Here is an 18,192-nt window from a genome sequence, read left to right on the forward strand (position 1 = left end):
TTCTCATTGGTCTGTGTCTACTAATTTATATATGAACAACTAGACATAAACTATTTCGTCGGCAAAAATTTTATTTATAATAAGAATTTTAAACTGAAAGGTAAACTAATACTGAAGCGACTTTTCATGTTGGTAATCGCGCGCTTAATACGTTAATATTCTCAAATCATCTTTCCTTAATTTAACCTTTTCAAATACTCCATAAAATGGAAAAGTAAATTATATATCACATTGTATATGATCCATGACTTTGTCTATTGTATATAAAAGTATATATATTTTATAATTTGATAATATTTCCAAGAAAGAGAAATTTGTTGAAAAGCTAACTAACTTTGTCTCCTCTTTAACTTTTGGTGAAAAAGAATATTATGAATGTAAAAGTTTAGTAACTTGTAAGACATGCTTTGGTAAAAATATCATTAGGTAGCTTATTGGAATGAAATTTTTAACGGGGTAAATAAATATTTCAGACAATGCGTATTTTGGTGACGCCCAACAACAAGTTCCATAACTCAAAGATTAAGCATCCCACTGGATAGCTTACTTATTTGTTGTATTGTCACTAGCTACAATAATGAATATTTTCTGATAATAATGGATTAGGAGTATTTCCTGGTATGTTTTGCTTCAACAAAAAGTTATTTTTCAATTCATAATTTTTTTTAACTGTAAGAAAGATAATTATAATAAGTAGAATTTAATTATACCATTTGTTGACAACAAAAAAAAGAAAGAACAGGGAAAATATCATGACCTTTTGAATTCATCAATTTGATTATACAATTTTCCTCGTGTTTCTTGTCTACCTCGTCCAATCTAAAAATTATTAGTATTCGTTTACTGCACAAAGCAATATGATGATTTTTTTCCCCATTAATTTGCATTGATAAATACTATTTCTACCTTTATGTGAATCACTAAATAACAAAATAATAAAATACAAGCTTTTCATAAAGTGATCATCCACATAGAAAATTGAATATATTAAAAAATTGTCACCAGGTACAGTTTTGTTACCTTACTTTTCAATGCAATAATATAGTCAAAATAAATAACTTATATAAATTGACCAACAAAAAAAAATCACCTATATAAAGAAGAGTCCATTAGTGTATTAGCCACCATGAGCCAAGAAACCACGAGAAACAAATCAACCTAATAATCAAATCGAAAGCATTTTATCTCCGACCACCACCAAAAATGGTGTTAGCGACATCAGAGCCATTTAAGAGTCAATCAAAGACGGTATGTGTGATAGGAGCAGGACCATCAGGGTTAGTGTCGGCGAGAGAACTTAAGAAAGAAGGACATAAAGTGGTGGTGATGGAGCAAAACCACGACGTAGGAGGTCAATGGCTATACCAACCAAACGTGGAAGAAGAAGATCCATTAGGAAAAAACAAAACCTCAAAAGTACATAGCAGCGTTTACTCATCCTTGAGGTTGGCTACACCGAGAGAGATAATGGGTTTCTCTGATTTTCCGTTCAACGCAAAGAAAGGAAGAGACACGAGGAGATTCCCGGGACATGAGGAACTTTGCTTGTATCTCAAGGATTTTTGTCAAGTGTTTGGGTTAAGAGAGATGATTAGGTTTAATGTTAGGGTTGAGTTTGTGGGGATGGTGAATGAAGATGATATTAACGATGATCGTATGAAGAAATGGATGGTAAAGAGTGTAGAGAAGAAGAGTGGTGAGGTTCTGGAAGAAGTGTTTGATGCTGTTGTTGTTGCATCTGGCCATTACTGTTATCCTAGATTGCCTTCCATCAAAGGTATATGAATATGTTTGATGTACCGTATCTTTCATAATCAAAATCAAATTAGCTAGTTTTCATATTGGAAAATTATTCTTGTTACTAGCCTTGGTTTTGATGTTTATAGGAATGGATTTGTGGAAGAGGAAGCAACTTCATGGCCATGTTTACAGGGTACCTGATCCTTTTCGTGGTGAGGTAATAAAGTAATTATAAAGAGCTTGATTTACTAATTGGAATGAGATGATGCATGCGCTATGATGCATCTTGCATGCATGGTGATGATGAATTGATGCTGATGATGGTAGGTCGTGGTGGTAGTTGGGTGCTCAGTAAGTGGACAAGACATATCAATTGAGCTCGTGGAAGTAGCAAAGGAAGTTCATCTAAGTGCCAAAACACTTGACATTCCTCCTGGCTTGTCTAAAGTCATTTCAAAACATCAAAATCTCTATCTTCGTCCTCAAGTACACTCTCATCATCAAATATTTACATTTTTTACCATGAATCCTATTTTAGAGACCACTATACACTCACAATAACAACAGGGTCGAACCGTGATGTTCAGGAAGTCTAACATACGACTTAGCACTAGATTATATGACTCTCCGGCACTATCATATACATACCGTGATGTTCACGTATATTGAAATTATATACTAATTTAGTATATATATATAGTACTTATTTTAATTGTTTAATTTGATTGCTTAATTTGTTTCAAATTTTCGTAGATTAAATCTCTAGAGGAAGATGGACAGGTCATTTTCGAAGATGGGTCTTGTATTGTAGCCGACACCATTTTGTACTGTACCGGGTAAGTTGATATTTTTTATAAAGTTTTGTTTGGTAAGTGAATTTATATCAGAAAAAAAAAAAAAATTTATTGAAGACAGAAAGAGTCATGGACTAATTTTATATAAAATGGTTCTATACGTTCCTTGTACTGATGATACACCTAAAATGTGGTTATCTAAAAAAGCCATACAAATATTTTTGATAAATTCCATCTGATACTAATTTGATAAGTAAATGCCGGCTTTTGCATGAACCTATAAAGAATCTTTTGTCAATATTCCGAGACTAATTATTGAGTATTGATTAGAGTTGATTTGGCCAAAGGGGTCATGTCCTCATATGACCTTGAAATGGGTAACAGTTCGTGAAAAACGTGGTCAGGCTAGTTGACAAAGAATAAAATTTATGATTAGTGCCAAAATTATTATATTTTTATTTTATTTTTCGAAGGTATAGAACTCATAGACCATGGTCCCTGAATACGTGTAGGACAGGACATGTAAATAATATTAAATTCATTTTGATACTAAATGTTCATTCGGACAAGTTCATTTTCATATCTACTATACAGCCGACATATTCCTTCCAGTTTTAGGCTTTTAGCTCTTGGAATTTTATTTATATACAAAAATGGAATATGAAAAATTAAACGATTTGTATATATAAACATTTCTTGTCATTGTAAGATTTGGGAAATTTTATTTTTGCCAAAATACGTGTAGGTATGATTACAAGTTTCCATTTCTTGAGAGCGAAGGAAGAGTAGAAGTTGATGATAATAGAGTTGGTCCACTCTTCGAACATACGTTCTCTCCTTCCTTGTCCCCTTCTCTCTCCTTTGTCGGCATCCCTCGGAAGGTATCATTTTGGTTTATACGTTACTAATCATTATTATTATCACTAGCTAATTGAACAAAGGTTTATAATATTTTGCAGTTGATAGGGTTCCCATTCTTCGAATCACAAGCGAAGTGGATCACAAAGCTGTTGTCCGGCAAAACATCTCTTCCTTCCTGCGATGAGATGATGCAATCAATCTCCGAATTCTACCGCTCCAAAGAAGCCGCCGGAATCCCTAAACGCTACACTCACGACCTCGCCGATTTTAATGTACAAACTTTATAGTTGTTCTTTTCTTTAATTTTCTCAAAGATCGATTTTATTCGTCCATACTAGTTTTATGTTTATGTGTTGTTTGAATTATTTTAACAGTATAGCGATAAGTATGCGGATTACATTGGATTTCCGCACTTGGAAGAATGGCGAAGGAAGCTATGCAAATCAGCTATATTGAATTCCATAGAGAATCTGGAGACTTATCGTGATTCTTGGGAAGACGATGATTTCCTTCAAGAAACTCTTCAAGACCCTTATTTTTCTCAATTCTATACTCCTTAAAAGTTTTATAATCTGTTCGAAACAAGCTTTTAACCCTTTTTTTTTGTGTGTGTGTGAATAAGAATAGTATTCTTATGTGGTGTGATGTTTTTGCTGATGTAAAACAGTAAAAGTGCCTGTAGGCTTCGGCAAAACTCGTTGTATTGATCTTTAATTTGTGTTTTTGCACTATTCCCATGTTAAAAACACACACACACTCAATTGGACCTACAAAAAAATATATATATATATATATATTGAAGTTGTTGTATCTACTATTGACGTTAGGTTGGTCAGCCAAGAGATTTTTTGCTTTTCTTGACATTGGTCAGTCAGAGATTATGATTGATCAATTTGGGTCCTAGCTATATGTATCAAATCAATTTATGAAATGAAAATGCATTCAACTTTTTTTAATAAATTCATTCAACTATTCTGATTCCTTAAAAGGAATTTAGACAAAGACTATTGAATTTCGATATTCACGCATTTTGATCCAGCAAAAATGAATACAGTTTTCATCATGTGATCATAGTAAAAAAGTTATCTATAGATTTGAACAATTGTAAAGAAAAATCTATGATTAATCAATAATGATGTAAGAAAATAAGTTAAATAACTAATAGAAACGCTTTCTTATAAATAAAAACCAAATACATTTAGCTTGGAAATGACATTTTATGAACAACCAACCAATTTTTGTCTGTTGACAAAGTACTAAAAAAAATTACCTTTGTTACATTATTTTTGATTGTACCACTTGCCACGTGTTTTTGGTCAACCACGTATCGTCTTTTTCTTTAAATTATTATTATTTAGATTCATTCACTTCACAAAGTACTACTGTAATTAGATTCTTTTCAAAGATTTGCCCTTTGCGTTGATGTAGGGTATTGTAGAGGAATCGAGAATATCCACATATATGTCAAATGTATATATTGTATTTATGTCATAGACGTAGTCTCCAAGTCTCATCTCTGTATATATGTTGTACTCTATCAATCTCAATAATACACAACATTCTCTATTCCTTATAGGTATGTTCCACGTACGTATCTTTTAGGTTTTAACCTTTATTTTGAATGCAATATTTACAGTTAATTACTAAAAAAAGCAAACAAAAAAGTTGACCCCAAAAAACGAAAAAAGCCCTATATAAAGCATGACCCGTGACAGATGAGACCGTACCAGAACCAAATCAAAATCATCTCATCACCATTCACCAACAAAAATGGTGTTAGTGATAACAGAACCAGTTAAGAGTCAATCAAAGAGGGTATGTGTGATAGGAGCAGGACCATCAGGGTTAGTGTCTGCGCGGGAGCTAAAGAAAGAAGGACATGAAGTGGTTGTGATGGAGCAAAACGACGACGTCGGAGGTCAGTGGCTATACCAACCAAACGTGGAAGAAGAAGAACCACTGGGGAAAACCAAAACCCTAAAAGTACATAGCAGTGTCTACTCATCCTTGAGGTTGGCATCCCCGAGAGAGGTAATGGGCTTCTCTGATTTCCCGTTCAACGCAAAGGAAGGAAGAGACGCGAGGAGATTCCCGGGGCATGAGGAGCTTTGGTTGTATCTTAAGGATTTTTGTCAAGTGTTTGGGTTAAAAGAGATGATTAGGTTTAATGTTAGGGTTGATTTTGTGGGGATGGTGAATGATGATACTGATGATGATCGTATGAAGAGATGGATGGTGAAGAGTGTAGAGAAGAGTGGTGAAGTTATGGAAGAAGTGTTTGATGCTGTTGTTGTTGCATCTGGCCATTACTCTTTTCCTAGATTGCCTTCCATCAAAGGTAATATTGGTTTACATACAAGCTATTTGGAGTCTTATCCTATAAAATATAAGCAATTATAAACGGTATTGTTTCTCATGATCTTTGTTTTTATAGGAATGGATTTGTGGAAGAGGAAGCAACTTCATAGCCATATCTATAGAGTGCCTGATCCTTTTCGTGATGAGGTGATTAATTATATAATTTGTAGCAATTAGTTTATTTTAAACTTCACGAATTCATGATGTATGATATAGCATGCATGCATGATAATGATATGGTAGGTTGTGGTGGTCGTTGGATGTTCAATAAGTGGACAAGACATATCAATAGAGCTAGTGAAAGTGGCAAAGGAAGTTCATCTAAGTGCCAAATCACTTGACATTCCTCCTGGATTGGCTAAAGTCATTTCAAAACATCAAAATTTCCATCTTCATCTTCAGGTACACTCTCATTGCCACGTCATCACATGTATACTAGTATATCATAGAAAATATATTTAATTTGATTGTTTTCAAATGGTTGTAAGATTGAATCTTTAGAGGAAGATGGACGGGTCATCTTCGAAGATGGGTCTTGTATTATAGCCGACACCATTTTATACTGTACCGGGTAAGTTAATGATTATTTTCAATAGTATAGATGATTAATACCTTACTTTAGCCAATTTGGTCAAGTGGTCATCTCCTTATATGTCAAGTGACTCGAACTTCTTTTAAAGAGGTGAAAAACACCAGTCTATAATTAGTTAGCCCTTTAATATACTATAGTTAAGAATGCTTGACTCAAATGTTGAACTTGAGTGGACTACAAATCTTGTCAAAATACTCTCAGCGATAAGATCATTTTTATATCCCCTACTTCTTGAGGTCGGTCGACATAGTCGTTCCACTTCTATTCCTTAGAATTTTGAATTTTTTATAGATACATGTGAATAATTACTAAAAAGAGAAAAAATTTGTCAGAATTGTGGAACAGACTCTAGATGAATAAATTCACATAGATATAAACATTTCTTGTTATTGTTACAGTCTGGAAATTTTATGTTTTACTAACAAAAAAAAAGAGAGACTAAAGAAATGTGGGCACAAAATACGTGTAGGTATGATTACAAGTTTCCGTTTCTTGAGAGCAAAGGAAGAGTAGAAGTTGATGATAATAGAGTTGGTCCACTCTTCGAACATACTTTCTCTCCCTATTTGTCCCCTTCTCTCTCCTTTGTCGGCATCCCTCGGAAGGTATAATTTTGGTCAATACGTACTAATCATTATTATTATCATATCTTACGTTAACTCAAACACAACACTCATTGAAAAAAGGTTTAATATTTTGCAGTTGATAGGGTTCCCATTCTTCGAATCACAAGCGATTTGGATCGCAAGGCTTTTGTCAGGCAAAACATCTCTTCCTTCTTCGGACCAAATGATGCAATCAATCTCCGAATTCTACCGCTCCAAAGAAGCCGCCGGAATCCCTAAACGCAACACTCACGACCTCGCCGAATTCAAAGTACAAAGTTTCTCCTTTAAAGTTCCATCTTTTTTCATCTCATATGATATATATATAGGACTCTGTTTATTTTCTTCTTGATGTTTGCAGTATAACGATACATACGCGGATTACGTTGGATTCCCACATCTAGAGGAATGGAGAAAGACGTTGTGTCTAAATGCTATATTGAATTCCATAGAAAATCTGGAAACTTTTCGTGATTCTTGGGACGATGATGATCTTCTTCAAGAAACTCTTCAAGACCCTTATTTTTCACAACTCTCTCCTCCTTAAAAATCTTACCTTTTCTTTTGTGCAATGAAATAATAAAGCAATAAAAATCTCAACTTTCTTTTAAATTCATCTGCTTTTTTGATGAACTTTGTAACAGCTAAACCAAAAAAAGTTTCACTGATTTAGTATATCTCTCCTATGTGGTGTGGTATGATCTCTGTAACTAGACTTTTTAATACCTCAAGAACCTGAAAGCAAAAAAGGTATTGAGGTTCTAGTAAAAGCAGCAGGACTTCTGATGCCTCTTCTTCGTTTTCTTATGGTTCCCCAATCGATTACCATATTTTCCATCAAACTCGAGTGAGCATCATTCGTTTCAGAAGCTTTGTTTCCTGTAAAAGTGCTTAGGCTCTGAAGAAAATCGTAGTACTGTTGTCGCTTTCCTCGACTGCGCAGGGTCCTCTTGTGTTTAGGATGAACAATGTTAGAGACTGAAATTTTTGTTCTTTGCTCCTCTGGCTTCATCTCTGTTAGCTGCAATGTCATTGTCTCAAAATAGTCTATTTGGCAATCAGCGTGGACTCCGGTCACCGATAGTCCAACTTCACTCTTTGTGTCTTCAACAACCGAAGATGCGATTTTAGCAAACCAATGCAGAGGAGTGATACAATTAGAGGAGGTTTTGATGCTGGACATTTTAGCTAAATCTGATGATGAAATATCAACTAAAGCCTCTGCTGCTGCTACTGATAACTCTTGTTCCTCTTCCTCTGTAACAAGAAAGCTCCCTCTGGTCTTTGATTTGGTTCTTGAAATCCTTCTCATAACCTTGTCTGATTCTACGTGTGGTTTACGACAACTTCTTCTCTTAACCTCAGGCAGAGACCTTGAACTTCCTTTCTCCATTGAATGGTTGTCATCTTCATTGATACCAAAGTTTGAGTCAAGATTTGAGCGTTTCCTGGATTTGCTGCGAGGAAACTTTTCAACACTTTTGGATTTTGCTCCACGTTTAGCTTTCTTCCTAGGCCTAGGCCGTGAGTCACGTTGGTGGAAGAGTGAAATGGTTTTTGAAGATGGGAGCGCTAGAACTATCGCTCGTGAATGTGATGGCTCTGATTCGTGCAATGAAGCTGAAACACACTCTTGAGGTTGCTCTGATTTGATCGTCCTGATTTTAGTTGCTTCTTCTTCAGATGAACGGGGAGACATATTCAAGTCGATTCCATTCTCTGCACAAAATAATTTTCTGATCAAATACAAAAAGACATTCATAGCTTTCATTACATCAAAGACAATGTTACAAAAAATAATGATCAAGTACCACTATATAGTAAACATATCTCACCAGCTTGACACTTTGTAGATATCAGCGGCTCTTGCACTTCTGGTTCTGCTCTTTCACTCCTTGTTTGGTCTGGAGTTAGTAACTGATTAAGCTCATAATCTGAATGTTCCCCGATCTTGGCAGGTTCATTCAAGTCAAGTCTACATTTGAACCTTGACAAACCGGTTAAATGCTGCACACTTTCCGGCTGGACAACCGAATCAAGAGGCATGTTTCTTGGGGATTGATCATCTTTAGGAAAGCTAGGAACTTCTACACTCTTTGAACCTTCTTCTTCCCATATATCAATCTCCTCTCCAGAAATTCCAGCTTCATCAATCTTGGCAGATGCGTCTTCTGGTGGCCAAACGCTAGTTTTGGATGTGGAGATGATAGAACCCATCCAGTGTATACTTCTTCCCCCAGCATTAGGGAATAGATGTTGAGGTTGCGTGTAACAGTTGTTGTTTTCCTCCATTTTCATCATCAGATCCTTCTGCCTTTGATACAGACGATGAAGCTCGTGGATCTGAAATGACAAAGTATTATAATAAGAGAGACTAGAAACACTGAAATAAAAACATCTATTGCAAAACACTCATATCAGAGTGATATTCACAGAAAGCTAACCTGATTTTCAAAGATAGATTCTTGGCCAAGCATGGTATGTTTCAGTGTTTCCTTGTAGTGTCTGAAATAAAAATCACAGTAGAGTAGTCTATTGGCAAAAACCGTATCAATATCCTGAACAGGACACAAACTCCACAAACTGTCCTCTTGCTTTTCCATTTGCACTCTAGGAAGATTCATTCAACACCGGAAAAAAACATAAACCCTGCGGTATCAAGAAAGAGGAGGATTGCATCAAGAAAAACCATTCCCAGTTTTGATTTGGCATCTGTTAACAACACAACCTTCAAAAAAAAAAAAACTATCTTAAAACAGTGAATCAACTGATGAATAAATCTATGAAAGTTGAATATACTGTATGAAGACAGCCCCTTTAAGATCTATGTAAAGAATCTTATTATAAACAAAAAAAAATGGTCAGTTCCAAAAAAAAAAAAAAAGGACCTCCTTTAAGAACAGAACAGAACTGAGTAGCAACAAACAACATTGTAAACGTAATGTACACAGAAACATCAAACTGATACATCAGGATTCAAGAGGAGTACTATTACGAACATTAGAAACAAGAAAAAAAAAACTGAAATTTCAGCAATGATTCGTTGAAAGGGGGAAAAAGGAAAGATGAAACAGCCATCTTCTCAACTCGTCGAGGGAAGAAACTCGGAAACATGATCCGAAAAGGATGAAATCGAAACGAAAGAGAAAAGATTCGAACATTGTTGAATCTTACCTTTAAAAAGTGAAGATCTTTTACGAAGAATGAAGCATCCAAGGATTTTTCTGAGATGCGATCACCTTCTCTGCTCAAGAAGCTTGGGAAACAGACCAGAAAAAATGGCGTACTCGAGATCTGTTATTTTGGAAGGTGTCTCACAGAGAGAGTAGAGAGAGAGAGAGAGAGAACAGAAAGCTTGAAGAGGAAGCGAAGCAAATGGGAGTTGAGACTTCGCCGTCTTTACTCTGTAGTCTGTACTTTCTCCGTCTTTCTGATTCGTCCCTTTCTGTGTCTCTCTCTCTCTTTTGTCTTTTTAGATTTACTTCTTCTTCTTCACAAAAGAAAGAGAGAAAAAAACACGTTTCTTCTGGAAAGATTACTAAACCAATTTTAGATTAACACTAATTTTTGCTCAAACAAAAGATTAACACTAATTAAGATAGAATGGGGCTAATTTGTTTTAGATAGTGGCTAAACTCATAGATATTTGGGATCTTATTTTGATAAATAAATAGGTGTTGACAAATAATGTTATCAAATCAATAAATGGTATGTTACATTGCAGGCTTTTTAATAGCAAAAACACTAGAAAGAATTTGAGGTAATCGTCATCATCAAATCTCTCTCTACTAGTAACTACTCCTCTGTTACAACAACACCAATCTCTCCTCTCTCAAGCAAATCATAGAAGGCTCTTGTTTTCCTCTGCTCGTTCCAGTGATGCATCTTCCATAGCCCACCAGCCGCTAGCCCCAGTGCGAGACCGATTACTAACTCCTTCACAACACTTGGACCTTTCAAGGTTGCGTGTGCGATCTTGTGCCCTGCCATCTATTTCTTTCCTCTCTCTCCTCTGCTCTCTAAACCAATCAGACATTGCAACAGGTCATGATGAATATACACACAAAGAATCAATTTTTTTTTGAAATTGGGAAATGCTATAACTGCAATACTTCTTCTATAGTCTCACAAATACAAGGATGAGGGAATCATAAACATCAACCAAAAACTATGCCTAGAATCAAAAAAGCTTAAAACATCAACAAAGCAAGACAGAGACCTATTAGATATTATTACCATGTGGATCAGTCAAAGAGATCTTTGATCAATGCAAGACTTATAAAGGGCAACTAACTGATGATAAAGAAGCACAAGGAGACAATATATAGGGAGAATTCTAGATCGGCAATCAATAGTAGAAAGCAACCCCACGCCTTTAAAAATCGACCCATCAGATTTCACACACAGCACGTGTTGAATCTGGTTCATTGTTGGAGAGTTTGCGGAGCCACAGATACCATAGCTCAAGGCATGGACAAGGGCCCTCTCCGTTTTAGGTTTTAAAAAACTTGTCTCCGTGAAACTAAATTAAACACCAAAAAGCCACACACTTTACTCGGAACCTGCTCAGACCTTTTACTTTAACATTCATCATCTCCACCACAATGTCATATAAAGAACACCATTCTAGAGCTAACAGAAGCTTTAAAGCAAGAAACTTTCGGAATGTAAGACAACAACGGAGAAGAAAGGATTCAACCCATTTGATAAAATTCGCTTTTTTCAGGAGAAACCATTGATACAGATGAAAACAATAAAAAACAGAGACACTATGAACAAAACACGCAAAGATACACACAGGAATCTAAAGGAATGGTTCTATGAAATTGACTAATTGAAATATTCCAGTAGGAAGAATCAGAGAAAAACCTGTTCAGATGAGTTTAGCAAATCGGAAATTTAGAACAAACTGGTTGAGCTTTATTGGTCTCACACATTTCTCTAGGGTTTTAAGAAACGAGAGCCATTAAACGACAACGTTATTACAGATGGCTTTTTCAGCCTTTATTAAAACCGACACCGTTTCGACCAACAACAGATTGAAAAACTGAACAAAAAAAAAAAAAAACACAAACTACTCTGTCTCTAAGGCTAAGCCATGAGCTCAGGACGAAGTGACTTCTTCACTCTAGGCAAAGCACGAGCCTTAAGAGGATACTTCATGACAACAGTGAACTCCATTTTCTCAGACAAGTCAACTTCATCACCTTCAACTTGTTTCCACTCAAACTCCTTCACCATATTCACCACAACATACTCCAAATGCAACATTGCCAATCCAATCCCTGGACAAATCCTCCTCCCAGTTCCAAAAGGCATCATCTTTATCCCTCTGCTTCCTGTAACATCCACATCTTCTGCGATGAATCTCTCCGGTTTAAACTCCATTGGTTCATCCCACTCCATTGGATCTCTCCCTATCATCGCTACATTGAAGTTAATCGTACCATTCTTTGGCACTTTGTAACCTCCCAGTTCAGTGTCTTCACTTACTCTGTGTGGTAACAGTAAATGTCCTGGTGGATGTAATCGGAGTCCTTCTAACACCACAGCTTTGAGATACGGCATCTTCTTCATCTCTTCTTCCTCAATCTCCTTCTCTTCTTCTCCTTCTCCGAGTACGCCTTTGATCTCTTTGTACAACTTCTCTTGTATTTCTTGATTTTTCACAAGATTCGCCATGATCCATTGAAGCGTCGTCGCTGTTGTATCAGTCCCCGCGTTGAGAAACTCAGAGCATAAGCTAACGATCTCGTCTTCGTTTAGTTTCCTCTTCTCTTCAGGAAGCTCAAGCTCAAGCAGAGTATCTACATACGACTGTACGTAATCTTTAGAACGATCAATCATCTTTCTCCTGGAACGAATCAGAGGAAGCAACACGTCCTTGTGTTCTCTCCTGATCTGATGAAACTCTTCCCATCTCTTCCTCAGAAACAGTTTGGTGAAACTAGGGAAGACGTTGAGGATGTTGAATCTTGAAAACGTGAGGAGCTCTCTTCTTTGAACGAACTCGACTCGTTTGATCTGTTCTTCCTCAAGCTTATCACCGAAACACATGAGAACAAGAAGCGAGAACATTGCGTAACGGAGATGATCAACGACGACGATAGGTTTCTCTTCTTCGCCGTGACTACGAATCCGGTCGCAGAGGTTTCCAAGAACAGAGCGACGAGCGTTGGAATAAGGTTTGACGCGAGATGGGTTAAGAATCTCAGAGGTTAGGTTACGACGGAGAAGTCTCCACGTGGCTCCGTATGTACCTGAGCTGATGGTGTGTTGGTTGCTAGTAATGATCTTTCCGGTTGGAAGCGCCGGTGGACGATCGGAGAAGACAGCGCCGTGTAAAACGAGTGCCTTGTGAGTTAAGGAACGATCAGAGACGAAGATTGCTGGGACGGAGAAGATGCGGAGGGAGATGATGGGACCGAGACGGTGGTGGATGGAACGGAGATAGGAGTTTAAACCACCTAAGCCTTTACGGAGCCACTGGAAGGGACCAAGGATTGGGAACAAGTTAGGGTTAGGAGGTAGAGGAAGAGAGTTGGTGGTGGTGCGACGGAGGAAGAGATGGAGAAGGAAGCAGAGTGTGAGAGAGACGAAGATTATGAGAAACCATGTCGCCATTTTCTTGTTTTTTTTTTTTAATGCTTTTAGGGTTCTTCTTGTTGAAATCCTATATATAGCAAAAATTTCAGGTAACAATTTGTTATCGTGATGGTCAAGTATATATTGTTATTTATTTATTTTTAAAAATTACTTGGGGATCTTATTGGAAGACAGAAAAATCAATTTAGAAATAAGTTGGATAATTGAAGATAAATATCCGATTTGTATGGTTCTTGGGCACTACGTCTAGCTCGTGGAGAAAGCTATACGATCTCTTTACTACGTTTAGCTTTACTCCAAACAACTACTACACAGTACAAACATTAATTTTTGTGACATCATCGAGTTTATTTTCCCTTTTATTTATTAAGATAAGTTGAATTATGATGTTATTGTTACCAACCAGTGAAAAGAAAACAAGGTTTCAATTCGTACAAAGTAGATAAATCTGCAAAAATTCAAAAAAATAAATCCACTTGAGAAATATGTAGATTAACTCAAGATGCTTTTTCAAATCTGGCTTACAATACGAAACGATGTCGCTAGTAATACAACACAACTAACACCACACAAAAATAAAGTCATATTTTCTAACGTTTCAAAATTGCGGTTTGTTTGCAAATAGTTTATGCTTCAGAGAGACCGTTTCTGGTCTTTAGACCAAACAGATTCTTCAGCAAATCCGCAGTGTTTGGAGGTATCTTTGCTGGTCGTGGTGCCATGAAGTTGACAATCTTCTCATGAACATTGTACCTGTTTCGTTTTTTTACACAAAAATGATTCAAAAGAGAGAATTTGGGAATGAAAACAGGCTTGAAAACTAAGTGTGTTGTATTTTATACCTGATCTTTCTGCTCTTAGAGGCACGACGATCCACAACTTTCCTTTTCTTCGTCTGAAACTTCTTCATCGCGTAGTACGCCGCTTCTGCCAAAGGCAAAATAGAGATTTCAGTATATACCAAAGCCTTTACGGGAAACCACAACTACAAATCAGGTTTCAACACAAGCAAAGCCTTTACGAGAAACCAAACTACAAATCAAGTTTCAACACGAGCAAAGACTCCAGTTGTTGGATATAACAATCTAATGATTCCAAGATGTATACCCGAGGAAGCTGGATCGATGGTCTCAATGAACTCCTTCAGTAACTGCTGATAGAATTCAGCATCTTCTATAAGTTCAGGGTCTCCTTCAAGTTGTCTTTCCTGCACAAGAAAGAGTAAACATGTTAGATAATTGGCCTAATAAAGATAATTGACTTGGTTAGAGAAAATTATCACTCTACCTCTTGATTTGGTTCCATGGATTCCCCAGGGACCTGTGGATGGAAATTTCAAGATTATAACTTACTGAAGAGAAGCTGATCTAGGATGCTTTTCTTATTAAAGAAAAAACTTACAGTTCCAAAAACAGCAACAGTCGATCTTGACTGTTGCATTTGTTTGATCATTCTACTTGGATCCCTCATGTATGAAGCAACCTGTTCACTAACATTCTGTTTTTTTATAGAAAAAATAGTCAAGTTAGATTCCTGATTGATCCGCAGATCTATAAGAGCAAAAACGTTTATGAGGCTTGTTGTCTACCTGGTTAAAGGCGTGGAGCTTTCCTTTAATAGCAGCTGCACCGCTTGTGACTTGTGTTCTTCTCTGCCATTTGTCCACAGCTTTGTTTCGGAATACAGACATTCTACATAGCAAAGACCAAATTTGTGTTAGCAATGAAAATATAAATCATAACGAGACTGATTTCCGAATGAAGTCAATCAAGTTTTTACTAAATCGAAATCTTTGCTTGGACAGAAGAACTTTTAAGTTGTACAGTTTGGCTTGAATACCTTTTCTGTAAGTCAGCTATTTGTTGCCATTCATCGCTATCTTCTGCATCTGATTTACTGGATTCTGCACTAGCTGTTCCTGACCAGATAGAAAACAGCGATGTTATAATCGACCCTTTCTTATACTGATAATAATTATGTTTTCTGTAAAATAAGGCATACTATTCACTTGTTGTAGATCAACCGAGGGGTTCTTCTCAAGCAAAGCCTGCAAAAATAATTATTTGAATAAAAAGAGTAACCAAAGGTAGCAGAGAGACAAAACACTAAGTGACAGTAAACAGTTACTGAATCAAGACTACGCATACATACCTCTTGCAACTCCAAGAGAGAATCTAATGTCTTCTTAGATGAAGCAACTAGATCTGTATATGCTGCCGAGACATTCTCATCTTCCGAACAATATGACGATCTCACAGGCTCCTGAAGAGGATTACCTTCTGTCATAAGCATGATGAAACAAACAATCATAAATAGAAGAGGAGAAGAGAATAGCGTACCTGTGGCAATCTGTTTGAACTATTAAATGCTTTCTGAAGTAAGAATCTGAACTCCAGAGTTTTATCCCAAAGAGCCTTCACATAGAGCACAAAGAAATGAAAATGAATTGTCTTAAACATAAATTCGCTCTAGATTAAAATATACATCTGCAATTGCATGCATTTGGTTTCTAGTAGACTACTTCACAAACTGTAGAAAAATGCCATACCTTCTGGTTCTTCACCGCTTGACCTTTAACAGCATCCTCACCCTTATCACGCTTCAGATTCCTCAATATATCCCTGTACCATGAAAAAGTTATTAAACAAAGAACATTCTTTTTGGCTCTCATTAGCTCATTTTTATATTAAACTGTGCACCACGATTAAGAGAGAGAGTATATGACATAAACCTTCAACAAAAAAGTCAGTTAAATAAATCCAATTGCTTGAATGAATTTGAACCTACTTCTAAATGTAGCCAACACTCTTTGATAAGACTATCTACCATTTCTAGAAACAAATAGAAGAATTCACTGTGACAGTCTTGAGAAAATAATAGTTCAAATGGAATCTTACTGTTCTTGTGAACGAAGCTCCTTGTACTCTTTCTCAAGCTCTTCCATCTCAGCATCTTTATTGTCATCACTACCTTCATCACCACTCTCACTTTCTTTATCATTTCCATCTTCAAATTCCTCGCTTTCTCCATCCTCGTCTTCCTTGTTATCTCCTTCGTCATCATCTTCCTCGCTATCTCCTTCGTCATCATCCTCACTATCTCCCTCATTATCTTCCTCGCTATCTACTTCATCATCCTCTATCTCATCAGATAATTCATAATCTTCACTCACGCTTTTGACCTGTCATAGAATCCCCCAAACAAATAAATTCACCTACACAGCCATCTAAATAACATAAACCAGACGAAAGCAACAAACTGTTATACCTTAACGTTTTCTTCGTCGCTTATGTCTTCCGATTCACTATCATTATTAAGTCTTGCTCTTTTAGACCTCTTTGATCCCCCAGCCATTTTAAACACTCTTAATGCTGCAATAACGAAAAACTAAATCAATTTAGGGAGGAGAAACTGTTATACAGATGCAAACAAAAATAGCTCATGAAGCAAAAAAACGAAAATGAAATAAACAAAGAAGGACCCAAAGATAGAGACAATAACCGAGTCTCAGAAAAGTGGATCAGTCAAGGAGGTCTTTGATCAGTGCAGGGACTTATGAGGGCAACTAATTGATGATAAGAAGCAGGAGGAAACTAATGTATATAGGGAGGAACTCTAGGTCGGCAATCAATAGTAGAAAGCAACCCCAAGCCTTTAAAAATCGACCCATCAGATTGAACACAAACAGAGCACATGGTGCAGTGATGAAATCCAATCAGGTTCATTGTTGGAGAGTTTGCGGAGCCACATATGCCATAGCTCAAGGCATGGACAAGGGCGCTCTCCTATAAAAATTTGTCTCCTCCGAAACTAAATTAAACATCAAAAAGCCACACACTTTACTCATAACCTGCTCAGACCTTTTACTTCTATCATTCCATCATCTCCACCACAATGTCACAAACATATATATCATTCTAGAGCTAACAAATATTTAAAAAGCAATAAACTTTCGAATCGACCCAGGAGGAGAAACGATTATACAGATGCAAACAAACAAAAACGGATATAATTTGAGCAGATACGAGAGAGAAAGCAGACAACTTTGAAAATTAAAAAAGGAATCATAAAAGCAGAGGAACTAACCTGAAAGCTCTGTAGAAACTGAGACGCAAAGAGGAGAATATATCTTCGACTTAAAGCTGTAAATGAGCAGAGGGAGAGGTTGAGAAGAAAGAAGAAAACTCAACTGAACTAACTATGAAAAAAGAAATTGAAACCCTAGATGTTTTCTCTTTAACCACGAAGACGAAGGTAAAGACTAAACAGAGGAATCCGCAGTATTTCTGGGAAATACTAATCTTTAATGGGCTTCGAGCCCACGTCGAGTCCAATGTTTTTATCTAACAATATCAATCGAATTATTATTTTATAATACATGTTTATTATTTATTTATTTTGTTTGTCAAAAAATACATGTTTATTTTCTTCATTTCTTTTTTTTTTGTCGACAAGTATATTTTCTTCATTATGATTAATGTGTTATAAAATTCTATATAATCACGAATTATACGGATTTTGTTTTAGTTGTACAAACAATTAGATATTGACATTATCAACAATAAAACAAATATTTAATTATTCTATAATCATATTTTGGTGGACTCCTTCGCTGAGAAGTCTCTATATATAAGAG

The 18,192-nt window shown here is 36.3% G+C and overlaps 6 protein-coding genes across 9 annotated transcripts; 2 read left to right on the forward strand and 4 right to left on the reverse strand.

Moving 5' to 3' along the window:
- LOC104738660 (flavin-containing monooxygenase FMO GS-OX-like 8) lies at positions 1,118-4,126 on the forward strand. The gene is made up of 7 exons (XM_010458848.2): positions 1,118-1,777; positions 1,887-1,957; positions 2,068-2,226; positions 2,494-2,576; positions 3,280-3,415; positions 3,494-3,667; positions 3,770-4,126. The coding sequence occupies exons 1-7, from the start codon at positions 1,204-1,206 to the stop codon at positions 3,953-3,955; spliced, it is 1,383 nt and encodes a 460-aa protein (XP_010457150.1). The 5' UTR covers positions 1,118-1,203; the 3' UTR covers positions 3,956-4,126.
- LOC104738687 (flavin-containing monooxygenase FMO GS-OX-like 8) lies at positions 5,161-7,547 on the forward strand. Its single transcript, XM_010458880.2, has 7 exons — positions 5,161-5,733; positions 5,830-5,900; positions 5,997-6,155; positions 6,242-6,324; positions 6,815-6,950; positions 7,048-7,221; positions 7,312-7,547. Exons 1-7 carry the CDS (start codon positions 5,166-5,168, stop codon positions 7,495-7,497), a joined length of 1,377 nt encoding a protein of 458 aa, XP_010457182.1. The 5' UTR covers positions 5,161-5,165; the 3' UTR covers positions 7,498-7,547.
- Positions 7,491-10,432, reverse strand: LOC104738674. Of its 2 annotated transcripts, none has more exons than XM_010458869.1 (4): positions 10,125-10,432; positions 9,395-9,599; positions 8,786-9,293; positions 7,491-8,669 (listed from the first exon to the last, which is right to left on the reverse strand). In XM_010458869.1, the coding sequence occupies exons 2-4, from the start codon at positions 9,572-9,574 to the stop codon at positions 7,678-7,680; spliced, it is 1,680 nt and encodes a 559-aa protein (XP_010457171.1). In that variant the 5' UTR covers positions 9,575-9,599; positions 10,125-10,432; the 3' UTR covers positions 7,491-7,677. The 2 variants fall into 2 exon arrangements, with proteins under 2 accessions (XP_010457171.1, XP_010457162.1); XM_010458860.1 differs by having other exon boundaries at positions 9,395-9,678.
- LOC104738698 (probable cytochrome c oxidase subunit 5C-3) lies at positions 10,582-11,919 on the reverse strand. The gene is made up of 2 exons (XM_010458890.2): positions 11,820-11,919; positions 10,582-10,969 (listed from the first exon to the last, which is right to left on the reverse strand). The coding sequence occupies exon 2, from the start codon at positions 10,938-10,940 to the stop codon at positions 10,746-10,748; it is 195 nt and encodes a 64-aa protein (XP_010457192.2). The 5' UTR covers positions 10,941-10,969; positions 11,820-11,919; the 3' UTR covers positions 10,582-10,745.
- On the reverse strand, positions 11,975-13,574 carry LOC109124884 (cytochrome P450 89A2-like). The gene has a single exon (XM_019237756.1). The coding sequence runs from the start codon at positions 13,572-13,574 to the stop codon at positions 12,042-12,044; it is 1,533 nt and encodes a 510-aa protein (XP_019093301.1). The 3' UTR covers positions 11,975-12,041.
- Positions 14,006-17,809, reverse strand: LOC104738706 (putative uncharacterized protein DDB_G0270496). Of its 3 annotated transcripts, none has more exons than XM_010458912.2 (14): positions 17,643-17,809; positions 16,824-16,927; positions 16,454-16,737; positions 16,105-16,177; positions 15,896-15,970; positions 15,708-15,818; positions 15,558-15,603; positions 15,396-15,468; positions 15,145-15,247; positions 14,958-15,053; positions 14,844-14,876; positions 14,664-14,763; positions 14,399-14,483; positions 14,006-14,309 (listed from the first exon to the last, which is right to left on the reverse strand). In XM_010458912.2, exons 2-14 carry the CDS (start codon positions 16,908-16,910, stop codon positions 14,183-14,185), a joined length of 1,293 nt encoding a protein of 430 aa, XP_010457214.1. In that variant the 5' UTR covers positions 16,911-16,927; positions 17,643-17,809; the 3' UTR covers positions 14,006-14,182. The 3 variants fall into 3 exon arrangements, with proteins under 3 accessions (XP_010457214.1, XP_010457201.1, XP_010457209.1); XM_010458899.2 differs by having other exon boundaries at positions 15,396-15,474; XM_010458907.2 differs by lacking the exon at positions 17,643-17,809 and adding an exon at positions 17,058-17,411 and having other exon boundaries at positions 14,183-14,309; positions 15,396-15,474.

The sequence above is a fragment of the Camelina sativa genome, chromosome 2 (genome assembly GCF_000633955.1).
Source record: "Camelina sativa cultivar DH55 chromosome 2, Cs, whole genome shotgun sequence".
Lineage (NCBI taxonomy): Eukaryota > Viridiplantae > Streptophyta > Magnoliopsida > Brassicales > Brassicaceae > Camelina > Camelina sativa.

Excerpts from the sequence above, each read along its gene's own strand:
- LOC104738698 (XM_010458890.2), bottom strand. The coding sequence starts at position 10,940 with ATGGCAGGGCACAAGATCGCACACGCAACCTTGAAAGGTCCAAGTGTT.
- LOC104738687 (XM_010458880.2), top strand. The coding sequence starts at position 5,166 with ATGGTGTTAGTGATAACAGAACCAGTTAAGAGTCAATCAAAGAGGGTA. Across the intron at positions 5,734-5,829 it reads TAGATTGCCTTCCATCAAAG|GAATGGATTTGTGGAAGAGG; the intron begins GTAATATTGGTT and ends TTGTTTTTATAG. Across the intron at positions 6,325-6,814 it reads ACCATTTTATACTGTACCGG|GTATGATTACAAGTTTCCGT; the intron begins GTAAGTTAATGA and ends AAATACGTGTAG.
- LOC104738660 (XM_010458848.2), top strand. The coding sequence starts at position 1,204 with ATGGTGTTAGCGACATCAGAGCCATTTAAGAGTCAATCAAAGACGGTA. Across the intron at positions 1,958-2,067 it reads CTGATCCTTTTCGTGGTGAG|GTCGTGGTGGTAGTTGGGTG; the intron begins GTAATAAAGTAA and ends TGATGATGGTAG. Across the intron at positions 3,416-3,493 it reads TTGTCGGCATCCCTCGGAAG|TTGATAGGGTTCCCATTCTT; the intron begins GTATCATTTTGG and ends AATATTTTGCAG.
- LOC104738706 (XM_010458899.2), bottom strand. The coding sequence starts at position 16,910 with ATGGCTGGGGGATCAAAGAGGTCTAAAAGAGCAAGACTTAATAATGAT. Across the intron at positions 15,819-15,895 it reads GTTCAAACAGATTGCCACAG|GAGCCTGTGAGATCGTCATA; the intron begins GTACGCTATTCT and ends AATCCTCTTCAG. Across the intron at positions 15,054-15,144 it reads AGCTCCACGCCTTTAACCAG|AATGTTAGTGAACAGGTTGC; the intron begins GTAGACAACAAG and ends ATAAAAAAACAG.
- LOC109124884 (XM_019237756.1), bottom strand. The coding sequence starts at position 13,574 with ATGGCGACATGGTTTCTCATAATCTTCGTCTCTCTCACACTCTGCTTC.
- LOC104738674 (XM_010458869.1), bottom strand. The coding sequence starts at position 9,574 with ATGAATCTTCCTAGAGTGCAAATGGAAAAGCAAGAGGACAGTTTGTGG. Across the intron at positions 9,294-9,394 it reads AATCTATCTTTGAAAATCAG|ATCCACGAGCTTCATCGTCT; the intron begins GTTAGCTTTCTG and ends TTGTCATTTCAG. Across the intron at positions 8,670-8,785 it reads ATCTACAAAGTGTCAAGCTG|AGAATGGAATCGACTTGAAT; the intron begins GTGAGATATGTT and ends TATTTTGTGCAG.